This window comes from Columba livia, chromosome 14 (assembly GCF_036013475.1).
Source record: "Columba livia isolate bColLiv1 breed racing homer chromosome 14, bColLiv1.pat.W.v2, whole genome shotgun sequence".
Lineage (NCBI taxonomy): Eukaryota > Metazoa > Chordata > Aves > Columbiformes > Columbidae > Columba > Columba livia.
In genome coordinates, this window is record NC_088615.1 from 5400053 (window position 1) to 5419773 (window position 19721).

A 19721-nucleotide genomic window follows, 5' to 3' on the forward strand; every position below is an offset into this window, starting at 1 on the left:
AAAATAAGACATTTCAGCATCTATATGTGATTTTTAGGCTGGTGTCAACTCACAGTGATGCTCCAGTTATTCTGTGGAATAGAAAGTCTGACAGCCTTTATAAGCATGGCTCATTTTTATATGGGAAACATATAAAAATGCTGATGCATTATACTGTTGTATATAAACATGAAAAATAGCAAAGGTAAGCCAGAAAAGGTTTAAGTCCTTCAGAATTTAATAGAAAAAATATCCAGCCATCTTTCTGAGTGATTACAGAAAGTTACAACCTTATCAAAGAACTGTGAAAGATAACAAAAAGCTGCTAGGATGGACAGGTTCTCTGCTTGTTTTAGTAGATTCCGAATGTCATTTCTACCGAGCCATAGCGATTCCATTGCCCTTAAGTTTTAAAGTTGTTTTTTTTTTTTTCCTATGCAGACAAGCACAGAAAGGGTATGAAATACCTAAAATACATCTCAAAATACCTGCATATAAAAATTCCGTATTCTCACAATACACTGCAAAAACTGACATGTATTACCGCTGTCCCCTCCCCATTATTTACATCATCCATGCCACCACATTTCTTTAAGTCAAGGCATAGACTATCTCGGTGCTTCAACTACAGAAATCTGGGTACAGCTGGGCTGGCAGGTGTCAGCACAGGAAAAATATGCTATTGAAAAGGAAGGTTCATTCCTGTGATTATAACAAGGTGATGTTCAGTGCCTGACTTGGCACAGCTGTGAATGATTTTGAATGGGACTAAGGTCAAGAAAGATGGGAACTTATTAATAATGAATACATCAGATTGGCTGTTAATTTTAATAGTGAACACGGGTGAACAGTGAGGAAGGAACTGGCATGCTCTGAGACTAACACTGACTCAGAATTTCTTAAAATTCTAATTTACTCATCAAGACTCACTGGAGACACCTCTGATCAGGCTCCTTATCCATAGGATAAAAAAAAGGAGGCACAGAAAAACAGCGGTTGAGCAACAGACAACAGTAATAAAGATCACACCACATTCATTGAGGTCATTGTCCCTCACCCCCATGGCAGAGATGACGATCGGCTGCTGCTGTGTGACTGCAGCCTGAAAGTACGGGCAACTGCTCTGCTTCCACTTTTTATCGTTTCAAAGGATTTTCCTGGAGGGTTGGCAGCTTTGGTAACCGATTAGTGTATATTACTTAGAAAATTCACAGGGCTTCTATAAGCCAGAAGGAGTCACGCTGGGAGATCTGCTTTCTGCTCTAAATATAGCAGCACAAGAAATTAAATCCAAGTGCCAGATTTCAGTGGGATTTCCCAGGGTGAAATGCATTGCACACATGGCTCATTAGAGACCTTTAAAACAAAATCAAGAACTACAGATTGCACCAGTGTATTCCCTTCCTGGTGCTGTTACTGAAGACATTTTGGATGAATGGTGGTCATTTCCCCACCATGAATCTCATCATCTCTCTACACGTGTTTTCAGTGAGCATTTCAGCCAGCTCATCCAATATGAACATCAGTTGTAATCGTGAATAAGCAGTCAATTTAGCCATGTAACTTCAGATTTCTTACTGAACGGATTAAGTTTAAGAACAGAAAAACATGAAATGAGGAAAATGAAATGCTCTTCTCTACTGGGATTCATGTCCAACTGTCCACCATTTCCAGGCTCCTGTGCCCTGTTTCCAAAGCTGGGAGCCTGCTTCTGCAAGACTTTGGAGCACAGTCATAGTTGTTTCCAGCAATTTCTGCCCACAGAGCTCTCTTGGGTCCTTGTCTGTCCTTTGTACTGCATAAATTCCCACAGCATCTATGTATTTGTTTTAAACTGATAAACTTAATAGGTGAGTGAAATCCATTTAACATGTCACCCTGTAGATTATTACCATTTCTAATTGACTGGATTCTTGTTGTATTTGAAAGTTTAAAACCTTTTCCTTAGCAGGCTGCCTTCTGGAGCTGTACGCTGCCAGCCTGCTCTTCTCTCATTTACACCTGTGCAAAACAGAAGTGATGCTATGGATTTATACCCCAAGAAGAACCACCTGAGAAGAATTTACACCCAAGAAGAACTGAGCCATCCATCAAGAGACTGGCTACCCCATGTTTACTTAGCATATTCTACAGGTGAAAGGGAATTAACTGCCTTCCTAGCCCCAGGCACTGATCCCACCTGCAGAACAGATTTTCCCCCGAAGTGTGATGCCCTTCCCTCATGCAGACGGCTCCTGTACAGGAATATTTCAATGCCTTTCATTTTGATGTGTGCAAATTTATTTTAAGTTTCAGTGAGTTGCTCTGGCTGGTACCTGGGAGGATGGGAAACATGACCACGGTGCTACTCCCATAGGCAAAGGAGCACAGAATGCTCCAGGGTCTTTACTGGCCTCAGTCTCCCCATACAGAGACTGGTATTTCAGCCCTGAATATGTAAAAGACCCTTATTTTCCCGCTCAAGGAAAAAAAGGACTGACAAGGCAAAGTGTTGTGCAGAAATGCTTCCTATTAGAAGAAAGGTGTCATAGCAATAAACATAGCTCCTCTGGGAAGAAGAAAGGAATTAGACACATCTGCCTTCTAACATACAAGGCTTTTCTTGGGCTACATATGAGACTGAATCATTTATAACACTAGCAAAGACAAATATCTTTGGTCAATAGGTCTTGACACAAGTAGCTTCAAATAAAAATGATACTTGCCTTATAATCTATACCTGCTGGTCAACTGAATTGTTCCCCATTCTAGAAAACACAGTTTTCTGTAAAACCACAGCAGAATTGCTGAGATCCACCCAATCTTCCTATAACTCAGCCACCAGCTGCTCAGGCTAATGTTCCTCCCCTTTACAAGATCCAGGGCTTTTATGCAAACCTTCTATCAGCCTCTGTTGATGACATCTCTCCAGAAATACGTGCTTGATTCAGAAGTGGTTTGTGTACACAAATATATAATTAGCAGGAATTCCCTTTCTAGCATGCAGGGAAAGTAAAGACTGTAAAAGGCATTTGACTTGCTAGTTTCCCAGAAGAAAATTCTTCAATGTCTCATTTTGAAAGATTAAATATTTGTTGTCAGGAACAATACCGCCCTACTAAATTACTGGAATCGAAATCAGCACCTACACGTCTATATGACTTGCACCTGCACGAAATACAAGTATTTCACTGCTCTGCATAACTCAAGGCACTTTCTAAAATGAAGAGGTGCACTTTGCCACTTGTGTTTGTTTGCTAAGAAATAACAGAGGCAGGTCACAAGTTCTCATGTATTTAACTGTAGCAGCAACTTCAAGAAGTATGACTGATGTGCACTGACAAACAATGACATTTCTATTTCCAACTCACCTGTAGCCCTCTAAGAGGTCACTCTGAAAGATTTCAGTCCATTTAGAGATTTTATGTGTTTCAGCATACATTAAAGTGAACCTTCAGGATAACAAAAAGCAGAAATCGGATGTACATCCCTGCTGACTTGTGTGACACAAGGCATTAATGAACAATGCAAGAACACAGGAAAGCAGAATGCTGCGGCGGTTTTCAACATCGCTATCTTCAGCAGAAAGGATAAACAGCAGAAAATGGCCATGTCTGCTGCTACATCATCCACACTTTTATTTTTGTCACGCCTGTTTTCAGATCTGTAATACGAGCAAGGATTTTAATCGAGCCAAAGGGTGCAATCAGAGCGCCAGTGCTGCCGAAAGCGGCATGGAAATGCTGATAGCCATAATCAGGCAGGACGTGTAACTGAAGTGCCACGTTCTTGAGTCTGAGGTGGTGGCTTTAAGCCGAGGTTCTGTGCTCTCCGGAGATATGGCACCCAGGGCTCCCATCGGAGCCCTCTGGCCACAGCTCACCCTTCTGTGCCAAACAGACACCGTGGCACCTCGCTGCAGGGAGCAGGACCGTTTTTTAACACCCATGCTACAGATGGTGGCTTATAAAATGTCCTGCCTGCTTTAGGGGCACACTCAATGCCCCAGGATTACCAGGACAAGGTGCTGGCAAGTATCCTAGAAAAGGCTGCCAGTGCCCATATTCCATGTTGACACCAGCTGCCAAACTACAAATGTCATGAGAAGGATCAGCTTCTTGTAGAAACAAAGACTAAGCCTGTGGACTTGGAGTCACGTACAGGTGTGGGAGCAGGGAGATGTCTGAGATGTTCCCAACCCCAGAAGCAGCACTGCTGCTCAGCCCCACACCTCGAGCTGGCAGAGCCCCTCTCCCGTGCTTGTAATTTTTTTTCCAGAATAAGCAAAATACATTTGGAAGTCAATGAGAACTATATAAAACCATGATGGAAATGAAACCACTAGGAGGACTTAGGCAGGACACAGGCACCTGCACTCCCAGCGCCCATCTGAGAGGGACATCATCATGCAGCACGGCCAGTTTTGGAGAACTGTGCCCTTGGACTTGTCATAAACATACCATGAACTGGGCTTTTCAGTAATTAAACTTAAATTTTAGCTGGTTAAGCCAAGTGAAGAATCATTTATTAGGACCTCAGTCACCTTAATTATATAAGGATAAAATAATTTCCAGGGACCCCATGTGTGGCAGTAAACTTTTAAGGGTTTTTTTTTTGGTTGGTTGCTTTTTTTTCTTCTTCTCTTTTTCCCGTGGTGGGGTGGTAACTTCAATTAGAAGCAATTACTGGAGATGTAGAGGCTTCTCTGAGGTTAAGCCGCCCTTCATTTTCTCCAGAGAAGCCTTTAATTAAATGCAAATAATCACAAATTTCATATAGCAGATTGCCATAATTTCACTATTAGTTACTGGATCTCATTTTAAAAGGAAAGAGGTGGGCAGTAGTGCTGGGCGGACGCGAAATAATGAGAACTCAAGAGGTCAAGGCTGAACTACCTGCGTAAATCTATTCCTCTTCTATAAATCTGTCTGCAACCACATCATTTCAGTGTTAGCAGGTTGTCCTTCATACCAAGTGCATTGGAGTGTAGTCCCATAGAAACTTGGGCCTCAATACAAATAATTACTTCAGTCCATCTTACCGTCGGCCACGGCAGTGAAGGTAGGATGTGTAATGGGTAAGATGTAATTGAACTGGAAATGACCAGAACTAAAATGCAAGCTATGATGAATTCAAATGGTATATTCAAGCTCATCTCCATTGCAGAGCTCTGGAAGAACAGGCACATGAAATGGCAGCAAGTATTTTAAACACATCTATCAAATCAGGTATGGTAGCGTATAAGTAAGGAAAGATAATATAGCATCTGCAGGAGGGGAGAGAAAAGACAGACTCCACACAACCACAGGTCTGTAATTCTGTCCTCAAAATCACCAGTCTTTACAGCTGGTTCTGACAATCACAGAAAGTAAATACATGCATACAGCTGCAGAGAGAACATGCCACTTTTACTCCTTTCCTTCAGTCACACACAAGGTTATCACAGCTAACGGGCAGCAGTTTGCCCGCAAGCTGGGGCGGCACCCGAAGAAGGTGAAGGTTTCTGCTGCTCAGCACTTTGTGCTTTGCATAGTCATGCTGTCTCTGTCCCCTTTCCACAGATTACGCTACAACCCAAGATGCAAGCCAGCAGGGGTTCAGGACTGTACGCCAAGAAATGTTTTAAGAAGCAGCTTTCTGAAAAGCCGATGGCTTTGCAGCTCCAGGATGAGTTGAAGGAGGCACGGTGGCTACTCCATGCAGCTCCCCAGCCTTCAGGCAACCACGCAGAAGAGGTGCTTCAGAAGAATAACATTTTTGTTATAGCAATGGCTGCTAAATTTTCAAAGCCGAGAAGGTCACTGCTTTCTGCCACGCAGAGAGTTCAGGAAACACAGTGCAAGGAAAAGAAGAAGCAGTGAAAACTCACTCTGTGGCTCAGCATGGCATGCCATTTCTGTGTGGATTCCCAAATTAAATCATTTCTCCCACTGTACTGTGAGAATATGGGGAGGGATCAGATTGTAAGCTATTCAGAGGACTAACTGATTATTGGCATTTCAGGAGAGAGCTTGTTTTTGTTCTTTTGCACATTTATAATAATACCTTTTACATGTTCTCTGAGAGACAAATCTCTCTCTGCTTTAGAACTGCTAGTCTGAAGATCTTTTGTTGGCATTGAGTCGAATGCTAATGTGAAATATCTTATTTCCTCAGATGAAAGAGAAGCTGAGCACAATCCCCTCTGGAGGGAGGTGGCAGAAGGTGGGATCTGGGATCAAGCGTTTATGACTCACCCCTCCTGCGCAGCCCACCCATCCCCTCCTGGCTGTTCGTCGGGTCCTGCTGCTATTGCACCAAGGTTCCCATCGCCCTGCACAGCAGGGACAGGGCACCAGCAGATGGGACACTCTCTGTTCACTGGCAGTAATGCTTGGAAATGAAGCACTATGCCAGTGACCAAATGCTCAGTCACATCGCAAACTACCCAAATCCCTGCTACTCTCCTTCCTTCTCCACCTATTTTAGTCCCTCTGTTGCTGGAGGGGCCAAACAAAGCCATAATGTATTTTTAATGTATTTTCCTGCTGTGAAGATACGCAGGAGACTGGCTATTGAGGCTTGACAGCGTGGCCCATATGGCACACCTGTCAGATGATGTTTTGCCTGTTGTGTGCGTTGAACGGCAGGTATGGGAAAGTTGCTGAGTCTCCAACAGCTGCCTTCAAATTAGCAGTGGTACTAACCAAGAGATACTGGGTATCTGGATTTCAGGGCTAAAGTCTCGGGTGTCTGGTAGGAAAACAGCACCAATGAAAAGCTTTTTCTGGCTTGGGAGCATTTCTAATATCTCACACTCCTGGTGAGTAGTAAGTACAGAGCTTACGCAGCAGCTTCTTCCACAGTGGGGACACTAATAAATAAGATTGCTTTCTTCTGCCTCTGAAAAACAGAGAAATAAAATATGTTTGAGATATTTCCATCTCCTGGACACATGCTTCTATTCAGATGGCTTGAATATGAACAGTGACTTAGAAACAACTGAGAAGTGAGAGGTGGAAGCCTTTACATCGAGATGGAAGCACAATCGCATAAATCTCAGTCCTTCACATAACCCAGCCCAAAATATTGGAGGGAAAAGGGCCATCTGCCATGCTAACACCTAACACCACAGACTGCCTTGTGCAATAGCTAAAGAATCAAAGCAAAGAATTACTGAAATGATTGCAGTGCAACGTATCCAGTCATTTAGTGGTACTAGTGGAAGACTTACTATTTCACTATTTCTTTTGATCCTATGACATATCTGTAAGCATATCCAATGCCACAGCGGGCCTCCGAAAACTCAGTGCTTCAGCAGAGAGTAGAGAAAGTGAGGCAAAAATATGGGTGCTTTTCATCACTTTTTGGTGACAAGGAAGATGAAAGCCTTATGTCCTTACGCTGGCTGAGAAAATGTGGTATTAGGGTGATAAAAATGAAATATTATCAGAGATCGAGTTTTCAGAGGTCTAGCACTAGAAGAAACTGATGCATATGTAACTCAGGTAACTCAGCAAGTCATCAGTACCAAGTGCTTCACACTCTGGAGAATGCAGCAATGAAGGGGTTAAACTTGTAATAACACCATACAATACCCTATTAAAACTGACTATATTATTCTGAGCTCCAAATGAGTGAAGGCAAAAAAGTACTATATGTATCTTTAAAAAAGATAAGTAATCCCAATTGCTTTTCATACAGAAACAATAACTCTCTAGGAATGAAATTCAGGTCTCTAAGAAGAGTAAAAGAAAGCATAACACATTTATTCCTCAATAAAGGAAAAAGGAAATTAGAATTTAGCATAAAAACCTGCCAATAAAAAAACATTACAGAGAAGGCTTGATCCATTGATGTCACTGCCAAGACTCCTACAAAATTCCAGAGGGTAAAGATTTTACCCATAGAAACTTCTTCACTTAACAGTACAGTCACTCACAGCATCGCTGGTGTTGTCAGACCTCTACAAGATTAACATCTTTATATCAGAAGATGCAGTCCATGTGAATGAGGAAAGAAGGGAAATACACAAAGCTCTTGGGTCATGCAGTCTCAAAACAATTACTTGTTTTATAAAAAAGAGCAACATGAATTAGGATGGAAAAGCGCACAGTTTTGTATATGTTTGTGTGTGAGGGAGAGGAAAAAAACCTTGCACTCTTTCCTCCTTTAGGATATCGTAACATTAATTCTAACTCTAAATAATTTTAGCTGACTGATTACAGTTGTGTTACAAAGCAGAAACTGAAAAGCAGATCTGATTTCTCTCCCATGTTGACCTTAACCATTGCACCTAAAGAGACCCCAGAGAAATCATGAAAGGGGACTATAAAGTGCAAAGTCATTTTATTCTGAGGCCATTTTTAATTAAAAAAAGTTAGAACAAAGTCTGTTCCTTTAAATCATTAATAAAAGAGTCCTGCCTGTTAGGGCAATGAGCTTTCCTAACTCTAATCCATCTTTACTGCTGTGTTATTACCCTACTGTTTTCCTGTAATTAAAATGCGGCAGGTAGTTTACACACAAGAGGGAGTAATTGTATTGGAAATAACTGTTCATAACCAAGTTTTAAAAGCTATTTTTTCTTATCAACTTTTAATAAAGAAAGCAAGATAATAATGATATTTAACATTTATGCCACCTACAGCAGCATTTTGTCTCTCTAAATTGCTAACATTTCATTCAATGATGCTAAAACATACCCCATCAACTCCGAAAGCAGCCCACAGCAAAAAAAGGAAAAGTTTGAACAATTGCAGTAATTTGTTCCTATTCAACTGAAATAATAAAATATGGTTGAACCTCATGCTAAGGGACCCAAACCTTCAGAAAACATTGCATGGTTCTGGAAGGAGAACAGAGTTCGCATGTGCTGTGGTTAGGGAAGAGCCCAAGCTCAGCCTGATAGGGCCATGAAGGGAAGATCTCCCTTTTCTGCACCCAAAGGAAGATGGAACGAGACAGGTCATTGCCTGCCCATTTCTACATTGCATTTCCTTGAAAGTACACATACAGATGGCACGAGCAGCCTGCAGAGATTTGCATGGACCTGGAAGCAACACATGCTCTCCCACTTTGGAGGACGATGTTAAGTTTGGCTTGTGAAGGGTCTCCTAATACCAAAGTTGCAGAATATTTTCCTTACAAAGGTGATTCTGAAGCCTTAACTTTAGATGATTCTTAGAAGACGCTTCTCAAGGAATTTCAAGCCTTGCAAGCTGATTAAGAGAAAAATACTATTTTTCCATTTATTGTTGTTTACAGTCTATCAGAACCTGCGATATATAGGACTACAGAATGCCATATGCAAACAGCTCCTGTCCCAAGCAGGAACAATCCAAAACACATAAACAGGCAGCTATGGATAGAAACACCAGGGAAGTGCAAAGGATACGCAAAGGGTCCTCAGCGGTTTGATGGACAGACACGTAGGTGGATGTTTGCTGTTTAAATGCAGCCACAATGGGACACAGTTTTTGTCTCTCTTGTTTAGAGGTCTTCATGCTGCCTAAGATGCAACAAACGGGTACTAATGGATAACGATTTAGACTCCTAACACTGTTTAAAACACAAGGCATTGTATGCTAAACTTGTGGAAAGAGGTGAATGCACTGTCATAGTCCATTAGCTGAGCCTTCTGAGCCTTGTACTGTTTAAAATAAGGACTGTTCATATAAACACATCTTTTGTTGTAATATTCAGAAATTAATGCAACAGGAAGGTTTTAAAAATCGGTTAAACTCACTAGTAATAGCCAAAATAGAGATCCCTGGCACATCACAGCCATACAGCATAAAAGATGCATGTGCTTATACACAGAGTCATGGGTAATCCTACTGAAGAACTATATCACTTGGATGCTAATGCAGGTGCACCATAAAGAGGAGGGTATTTAAGAGCTCTGGTTACAGCCTCGTAATGAGATTGGCACGTATGAAGCCTTGCAGGGGCTGTGCCAGCCTCAGCTGGGCTCTGTGCAGCTCGTGGCTGAGCCCCTTCCCCACGCCGGTGTGACAGCAGGACACAGCCCAGGCCTGTCCTGGACATGCACACTGTGTCACACACACAGCCCGCAGGCATTGCAGCTTTCTCTCCAAACCCAGTATGTGCAAACCACGTACTTCTATGAGGCATGTCCAAGACCTGAGCGAAGCGTAGTTCCCTCTACCTATATATCATTGGAAAGCTGAGTGCTGGATGATGGTTTCTACCTCAATTAGGTTAGGCCACCTTCAGGGTGTGTTTGAGTTTCAGCCCAAATTGGTGGCTTTGGTCCAGATTCATTCTGTGGTTTGGCTTAAAAATTAAAGTAACGTTTAGAGGTAGAAACCTTCACAGAGCTTCCTGCAGCGCCGGAGCAGCACAGCCCTGATATGAACGGATGGGATAAATAGACCTGGCTATGGGAACCAGCTGTGGGACAGGCAGATGGCATTTGAGGTTGCCTCTAGGTCTGTTTTTCATACAGCCTGTGCCTGATAAAGGCATTTACAATAAATTGAGGATCAAATACTACATGAGAAGTGAATGACTGCACCAGAGGATAGAATAGACAGTGACCAACCAGCTCCATGAGAATGTGACACTGCTCTGACAGCCCTATGCAAAAAGCAATAGCCACACATAAATTTGTCTAAGCCTTGAATGTTCAAATAAAAGCAAAACCTAGAACAGATTAGTGATGCCTTGCTTATTAGAAGTCACGGATTGGAAGCTTATGGTTTGATTTTAGGAGAGTTGTCTCCTGGAGCACCAGCCAGCAGGGAGTGCAGAGAGGAGAGAAAGAGAGTCCAGGGCTTGATGTGGAATCGGAGTGGATGGGTCCTGCTACAATGTGCACGAAAAGGTGGTTCTTTTCCCCTGACATTGTCTTGCTTCATCTCCTACTCCCTTCTCCGCTCCCCATTATCAGCATTTAAAACACCCCCGTGTTTTCCTGAGCAGGTTTGCCGTGCTCATTAAAATACTGTGAGCACTTATTGGCTGTAATGAGCGCTCATTAAATTCACGTTAAGTGCCAGGACCATCCTGTGGAGCTGAACAGGCTCAGCTTCTGGGAGGAGAGCTCAGGGATGGGAAGATACTAGAAATAATACATTTTCCACAAGAACAGAACTACAAACTTTCCCCTCCTTTTTTGCTTTGTAAGCACAAGGGTAACTCAGACCTGCTAAGCAGCAGCTATTACTCACTGAGTACTCGAATCATTCCCCTGCCCCAGAAGGACTCTCAGCTCCTCTTATCAGAACAGGAACAAATTAAAGATTTTTCCATATTTGCATCTCCTCATTTGAGAATTTTCCTACATTTGTTATTTAGAGATAAAAGTCTGCCTCTAAAAAATCACTTAGCAAAGTGGTTTTCTCAGCCTCAGGGAATGGTGCAGGAGGGATTGCAGAGTAGGATCCAGAGCAGCTGGTGAGGCTGCCGGAACAGCAGGAGATCAGGAGATGAATGCGTGCACATCGGGCCAAGGATCACATTTTACATGCCCTGTTCTTATATTTATTTCCAATTGGCTGTGTGAGAGACACACACCCCGACTAGTGTGGCCATGCCTATAACCATAAAGCTGTTCCCACTGCAGGATTCGGTGCTACCATCTGTGTTTTTATCACCAAGTGCTGTTCATCGCCTACTAACATTAGATGATATGAATTAACTAAAACTATATATAAATATACTTTACCTTGGACTAACCCCCCAGTCAATCAGAGGGCAAGTGACTATTTTAAGGAAACAGAATCAGACAAAAGCTTGAAGATCAGCACATCCCCAAAAAAGGCAGTTTATATCCTAGTGGGGTGGAGAGAGCTGGAACAGGGAGATTTCTGTACATACCCCTAGGAGATGACCCTTCTGCAGATAGCCTGCAGAAACCAGCAGGCAAAATGCAATATGTGAGGAGAAGGCAATGAGAAAGAAAGGAGCAGAGAAGCACACTTGGCTTCCCAAGCAACCTGTAGAGAGTTGACTGACCACCACCAAATAGCAGAAAGCATGACACCGATATATTATGTTATGTTATGTTATTTTAAAGAAATAAAGTTGCACTCCTGGAAAGTGAAAATCTGAAATCTTATTACTTTGTGCTCAGCTGATACCCGTACCACTGGCTGTGCGATGACCAAGTCTTCCATCACTTCAGAAATATCTATTTTTCAACTACATTAATCTAAAGACCACAGCTCAGCACAAAATGTGTACCAAAATGCCATCAGTTTTACAAGATTAAATAACTGGTCTGGTTAAGCGTTAATTGCTCCATTTTGGCTCACTCTTCACCCACTCACAGGAGCTTTTTGTGGATTACTGCTTTGTAATTTGCTTGCTCCCTAAGCACTACATGCATTGCAATCTTCTGCACACCTTCACAGCACCCTGGTTAGAGAAAATGAATGTTACATGTTCCCCTGACACTGCATTTTGTCTGCTGGAAACAGTAAGTCAGAGATTGTTTACTCATCTTCTCATGGCCCATTAATGACATAATGTTGGACACAGCTGTTCAGGGCTTCACAAGACCGAAGCAGGGAAAGAAATGCTGGGAAACTTCAAACACGCTGCTCACAGCAGAGCCTGGTTGGGAAAGTCCTTGAAAATCGGTCTAAGGGAATTTAGCCTTACAGCTCTCTCATGAAGTAAATCCAGGATTAAAGCCTCAAACTGAGTTTCTCCTGAAGACTCAAATGATCTTAAAATAACTCCATCTGACCGAGGTGGCGATGACTGTTTTGAAGAAGAGAGGACCAGCCATTTCATTTTCATGCTGCTCAGCCAAATTATTGCAAGACTAGGACCTGCCATATATAAAGTCTCACTAGCCATGGAAGTGGGGTGTGCTTGGTTCATCATGCCCTGAATTTGAGTGTGTCTGAGCAGAAGAGGTGAAGCTCACCCTGTAAAAAGGTAATTTAAGTTCAAGTCACCCCTTAATATCTCAAAAGAGTTTGAACAGAGCTAAAGTGATGCACAGAGTGCTCTGGGCCCAGGAGGTACCATTTGTCCCAGTGCAATCTACCTCCCAGTACAGATGCCCAATGATTTTCTAGGGGTTTTTCTAGGGGGTCTGTGCAGCAAGAAAGAGCTGCTGGCAGGACTGATGTGCACCAACCACAGCATGACAAGGATAAAGACATGCTGCACCTAAATATCACACCCAGAGAGCCACCCTGGAAATGCTATTTTTCTTCATGCAGCTTCTGGAGCCACAGCATTATGGAACAACATGAACCTTCCCTAAGCAAAAGGCAAATCAAGTTTCGCAACTTTTCAGTCATGGAGAAAAGCAGGAAAAAGTCTGAGAGAAAGGCTCAAACCCATTCCCACACCCCAGTTCAAAATAACCTATTTCATTAATTTTAAAACACTTTATAACTGAGAGCTGGGGGAGGGTGCTGTATGTTGTTTACATATATACACGTATACATATATATATATATATATATAGCAGGTAGGAGGAACGTGATTTGCAACACTGAGATGATTCCTCAGCTTGGCAATACTGCAGACATCTCCAGCAGAAAAAGAGGATCATGGAGCAAATTTGTGCCTCCCTGTAATAAGGGCTACCCATGGCAACTGAAACACCCCGTTATCAAAGCTGTATCTGAAGTCATGCTCAGAGGAAAGACCATCACCCTCCCTCATCCTCCCCACACCTTCCAGGGTAACCCCTACTTACAATTGTGAAGTTCATAACCTTCAGAATCCAGATGGTCATAGCAAGGTTCACCAGGATTAAAATCATTAGGAGCAGCACAAAGAAATAGAGGCATCTCTTCCTCCAGCCATAAATCCCCACTTTGTATACCTGGGGTCCTTCCGAGGTCTGCATGGTGCTCCGGTGCGCGTACTGTTCCTGAGGCATCTGAAACGATCACAAAGAAACAACCACGTGTATTAAGGAGCAAGAGAAAGCCAATCATAGAAATTGCTTGTGTCTGCCTATTAAGAGGGTTTTGGTTTTAGTTTTTCAGAGTTTACCAGCTGGGCAGCATCTCTTTTGATGTCCTGGGTCTGCATTATTTCCCTTTTTGCTTATGGTATGCAGGAACATACCAAAAGAGAATTTTATGTGTTAAATGTATAGATTTATTTATAAATACACGTGAGCACACTGTCTAAAGGTATCCTACGGAGATGACTCTCAAGTGACTCTCTTCACCGCCCCAGGTTTTGCAAGGCAGGCACTCCAGGGCCTCTAAGGATCCTGAGGGGAATATTTTGCATGCATTTGGTAAAAGCAGTTGAGTTCAGCAGTTTGTTTTGAAGATGCAATATTACTTCTCAGAGGCTTTAATTTAAAAGAAAAAAAGAAAAAAAAACACCTCAAATAAAATCATTCCTTCCAGCCAAAGAAAAAAGGCAAAGGGGAAATGTTTGCCTTTCTCCCTTCCTACACCCCAATCTTTCTTAACCAAGTAAAGCTAAAGCACAAGGTTCACCATTTTCCGTATCCCTAACAAATTATCCCTAAATATCAATGCTGGTTGAACAAGGAGTCTGACAGCCTGAGCAGGCCTGAGATGCTAGGACACCAAGGACCAAAACCAAGGAGAGAGGGAAGGAAGGAAAGCCGGCACTGAGGAAAGCAGTGTGGCCACGGAGAATTTGCTTTTTGGTCCCCATTGGTCACCACTGTCCCCCCTTCTGCAGCCCGGTACCCCGCTGGCTCTGGGCACTCAGGGATCTGTTTGTTCCCACCACTGATGGAAACAGATGTGTGCTTTTAAACGCCATTGCAGCCCGCTGGGATGGGGGTGCAGAACACAGCACAAAGGCTTTATGTGCACAGGGCTGTGGTCGTGGAGCTATTTCGTGCCACACAAATCAAAGTATTCACATTGTGACCCTTCATATTTGGGGTGCAGAAAGCCACTTTCACCAGCTTCTCCCAGTGATCAGTTTCTTAACTTTTCAGACTTTTTTTGATTCACAGACTGAGGATATCACTTCATCTCTAATAACACATAGTTTGCTGAATGTTTTGCATTTTAGAGAGATAAGAAGCCACCAAACACATTCTTGCACTACTGATTCAACACACTATGGGCTTCTTCCTCAGGGTATCTGGCACAGACGTTTGTATGCAGTGAATTATAAAATTCACATAAAAGGAGGAAACCATGCATGTTCCTCTCTGTGGAAGTGTGGTCTGTGAGGGCAGAATGAGACAATAGTAGAAATTAGATGCTCATTGATAGCAGCTCATGTTTGTTTGCCATTATTTTTCCTGTTTTCTTCCTTACTTTTTTTGCTAATAGCTTCATACTCCAGCAAGAAATAAAATAGAGCATGCAGTTGGTGGTGGAGCAGAGCCCATTGCAGGCCAGTGAAAGGCGAGTTACTTCACTGCTTAACTTTCATGCCAATAGCATTGCACCAGGGATGAAGTTAACACTTCATCTTTGCTGCTCCAATGCTGAAGCCCACACATTTGAGTCAAGGCCTGCCTGAAGAATCAGTTACTTTTTTTTTAACCTCTCATCACTCCAAAATTTGCTAAGACCTGTGTTTGCTAACACTGCCTGGCGTTGTCACCTGCAGCACAGGGGATCTGCCACCTCTCCCTTCTTCGGCAAGCCTTCACCCCCCACCCAGGCTGAAACGTGGTCTCGGATGCTAAGTAAATCCATTCAGCCACTAAATTCTTTTCAGATCAGAGGCACTGACACATCTCTCGATCTGGCCGTATAAAGCAAGGCTGACTTTGTGGCGTATTCAGGAAGGCTGCATTTAGACCAGGGAGGCTGGTGTGCTCGCATCCCTGCTCTCGTCCCGACAGCGATGCTCCTCCAGAGGCTGGAGGTGCCCATGTGGCTCCTTCTCTAGTGTCAGGAACTGCGTTAATCCTCCACATGCAAAATTCAGGACAGTGGCTGAAAACAGGAACATTTTTTAAAATAGTAACAAATGAGGTACTCCTAGAATTTTCCTCTCAGGTTTCTGAACCATTACATTTTTAAGAATTTTTTTTCCCTGTATATGCTTAGGGGCTACAGTCCAGCAAGGAGAAAAAACAGGTCAGGCTTGTGCATCAGCAGGGTGCTGCAAAGGACACCCAGAGGAGGAGAACCCCAGGCACCAGTGCTGCCCATCTGCAGCCAGCTGCCGGGCTGAGCTTCCTCCTTTTGAACGAAGGTGTTGCCGGTGCTCGCTGGACTAAAACCAGCACAAGGCGAGCCTCAGCCAGCCCATCCGCGCCTCCAAGCACGCCTGCTTTTTCCATTTTTCTCAGCTGTTTTTAAAAAGAAAAAAAAAACGATCTTGCATCACCCCCCAACCATGCCTCATTTACAACCTCAGACTCCCCCAGCCCCACCTAATGTCATGAAGATCTGCAACGTCAGTTAGGGCAGACACATCACGTTGGGAGAAGCCGACAGCTCACAGCCAATAAGTCTGTTCTTAACACAGGTCAGCTCAGCCAGTTCAGCCAATATGCACATCACTGTACATCACTGCAGAAAGGTGTGTCCCTATCAAGGAGCAGTTTCAGGAGTCTAAGTGGGCTCACCACAAATCACTTCTGCTGCTCAGACCAGCTGGGCTATCTCTATACAGAATCATAGAATCACAGAATGGTTAGGGTTGGAAGGGACCTCTGCAGATGTGTATCTTTCACAAAGCAAGTTGGTTACAACAGATCCAACTGGGTCTGCACCAGCATTTTTGCTCACAGATGCCAAATCAGCAACTGTGGAGAACTTTTCAGCACGAGCTCACCAGAGAGAGGAGCTGGGTCACCAACAAATACGTGCACTTGGAGAAAAACAAGTCTTTCTACACCACTACAACCACGCCGACCTGTGCAAAGGGAAAACTTAAACAACAATAAATTACAGAGTTTTCACTACCTGGGGGAAATTATAACCACAACTACTGCACAGTCAAGGATTTTATTGCCTAATATTTTAACGGAGGATCCTGGAGAGCACATATTAAATGAAGCCTCTCTCTTGGAGAAAATTAATAAATTGCATCTCTAACCCTCTGAAATAATGGATGTGGTTTGACCAATAAGAAACAATATGAAATACTCAGCTCAAAATAGCTCTTTACTGCAAAACTTGCTTATTCTCTTCATATCTCTCCTGCTCTCTCTCTTATTTTTTCTTCTTTCTTCACTTGCAATCTCTAAGATGGAAAAAAGACACATGCAGCTGCAGCAAAACTATGCAGACATCAAAAGAATTTATAGGAACAGAACATAACCACAAAGAGCAACTTGTGTCCACATAGCAGCCTGCTTTTGACAATTTCCCTGGTTCCAATAAAATATTTAGCTTGCAGCTGCCCTAACAGAGATAGAGCAACTAAAGTACTAAAACACACATGATGAGGATGACTTAGGAATACAGCATAAGTTTATAACAAGAAAATAACATAGGAATCATAGATGACATGTTCTTTCTCTACAAGCTCTCACACATCTACATTTAAAGCTACATATGATTTTTAGCTAGCACTCCCCCCGATCTGTGAATACCAAAAGAAAATGCTCGTGTCTGTAGTTCTCCAGGAAGAGAAGACAGAATGATGGACAGAGAGTGCTGAGGTGTGCTAAACAAATACGCCGAATAAGGTGGCCTGCAAGGCAACTACACAAGGAACAAACTATATCCGCTATCAATAATCTGCTCTGTGTGGGAGGGAAAAGTATGCTAGTCATAATTTGCATTTTGGCAACTTCTCCTGACTCAAACATTAAAAAGAACTAAGTCACCAGAAAAAGAAGTATTGCTATGAAAAGACATCCAGTGGTTGCATGTGCAAAGTATCCCCCTTTCAGTTACTGAGCCAAGGGGAAAAGGGAAAATATTATGAACAACCATCTAATAGCATAATAATGGTGAAAAAGTAATACTGAAACGAATGTAGAAATTGGAAAGAGAAGCACTCCTTCCAAACGTAAAATCTGAAACTGTCTGACTGCCATGAGAGGGCTGAAAGACACACGTGCACAGCATTGGACCATTAGTGCACGTACAACCCCATTTACAATACGGAAAATGCAGCATGCCAAATCTTCACAGTTTAGCCACAGACAACATTACCATGACTACATAAATAAAGCCTGGCACCCCGGTAATTCTCCGAGGAATTCTTGATACTGTAAAAAAAAAAAATGTGTAATAAGTTTTTGCACAAGAGCTGTTTGGTGAGACCTTATACATGAACACTGCAAACAGGGCCTGATACAAAATCCAGTCTGTTTAGAAAAGCTACTCATCCTTTTGCTTTAGCACACCTTAGGGGTATGGTCCATGACAAGAAAGATTTATTTGTTTGGGCTTTTTTTTTTTTAAGATCACTGGAAGTCATGTCACTGTGTCCTCTGATCTGCATAGGCTGCTCACCAAGTACTTCTGGCAAAGAAGCTTCAGTACTTTCCTTCAGCAAAGCTGAAACCAGGCTCAGCTGAAAGGCATCACAAACCAGAGCCGGCACCGAGCTTCCAAAAATCACATCAGACCCCAGCAGTTATGGCAAATCTCTATTGCATGCCTCTCTCCCTTCCACCTTATTCTCCTGCTCTGGCAGAAAGTGTCTCACTGGGGCACACAACCCAGCTTAACAATTCATCAGAAGAAGTGTTTTATATGCACAAGGATGGATAAACACCTTTCCCTTGCAAACACTGGAGCTGTAACATCCCCTGGCTGTGCTGGCCCTGTAGGCTTAACAAGGGTGATGAACAGGGTGAGGCATAACAAGAGGAGTCAACAACATTTCTGTGCCACGGGGTTGCTTTGATCAGTGCTTAAGTGATGTACGTTTCATAATAGAACAGTTTTAAGCTGAAAGGGATGCAACCCGGGAAGGCAGCTTCTCTCTTATGAGCCCACTGAAAATTTACTGCTGAAAATGCCCTGGAGCTCACGGAAGTCCTCACTACAGCATGGATCAAAAGCCCTAAAGACCCACACAGCCAACACAGCATTTCTCCTCCCTGCCTGCTTGCATTTAACTGAGGTGTAACAACTTTCTCAGAAAAATGAAGAGCATCCAACCCCAGGCTAACCTGTAGCATGGTGATGGGAACACATTTCTAGAGAAAGGAGAAGGGTGCAAATCCCCACAGGCCTTGGGCCTCTCTCCCCTCTGCCATCTCTTTGTGTCCATATCACTGACATCCTCTTTCTCCCTCTGTTTTTTTGAAACAGAAACCTTTTCTTTTGGACTGAAATGACAAAAGAAAAATACTTAAAAATCCTTCAGAGGTGCTCTCTGCCGTATCACTAGAAGGCAATGTACTTGTATTTGCTAGCTGTAAATGCTCTGCAGACTCATCCTCTTTAATTTCTCTGTTTTTTAAGTGCACACTATCCACCAAGTTCAAAAGAACAGACATATCTGGAGCATGACTGAGAACAAAATTTGGCATGAAGAAGAGTTTCTTGAGCCATCTATCAACAAGACTATTTGCCTCTCCACTCTCCATAAAACTCTCTCTCAAGCTCGACACCCCCAGGCCCATTAATCCACCAGCGTCATGACCCAAAAGTGATTTATGGCCCCGCACACGGGTCAGACCACGGCCCAGGGCTCCATAAAAGGAACTGGCTCTGGAAAATGACTTCTCACTTGCAGCTTGGCCAGCAAGGGCTGAGCACTGGGCAGCAGCCCAAAGGATGAAATACTTGCTGGGGTAGTTAAATCTCACAGCACTTTCCTCCAGCATCATCTAAGCCATGAACTCAGGCTCTTCCACCCTGACGGCTGTGTCAGCGTGTCCTCTGCGACTGCCATGGGTGTCCCCAACACTGAAGTTTTCC

At 43.1% G+C, this 19721-nt stretch overlaps 1 protein-coding gene across 8 annotated transcripts in view; it reads right to left on the reverse strand.

Annotated features, from left to right (window-relative positions):
- Positions 1-19721, reverse strand: part of SGCD (sarcoglycan delta) — a 326687-nt gene that overhangs the window by 117038 nt on the left and 189928 nt on the right. For 6 of the 8 annotated variants that reach the window (XM_065029700.1, XM_065029701.1, XM_065029702.1 and 3 more), the window contains one exon: positions 13625-13810. In XM_065029700.1, the coding sequence (XP_064885772.1) occupies positions 13625-13810 (186 nt within the window). The remainder of the gene's footprint in view (positions 1-13624; positions 13811-19721) is intronic. The other 2 variants (XM_065029705.1, XM_065029706.1) reach the window with 1 other exon arrangement.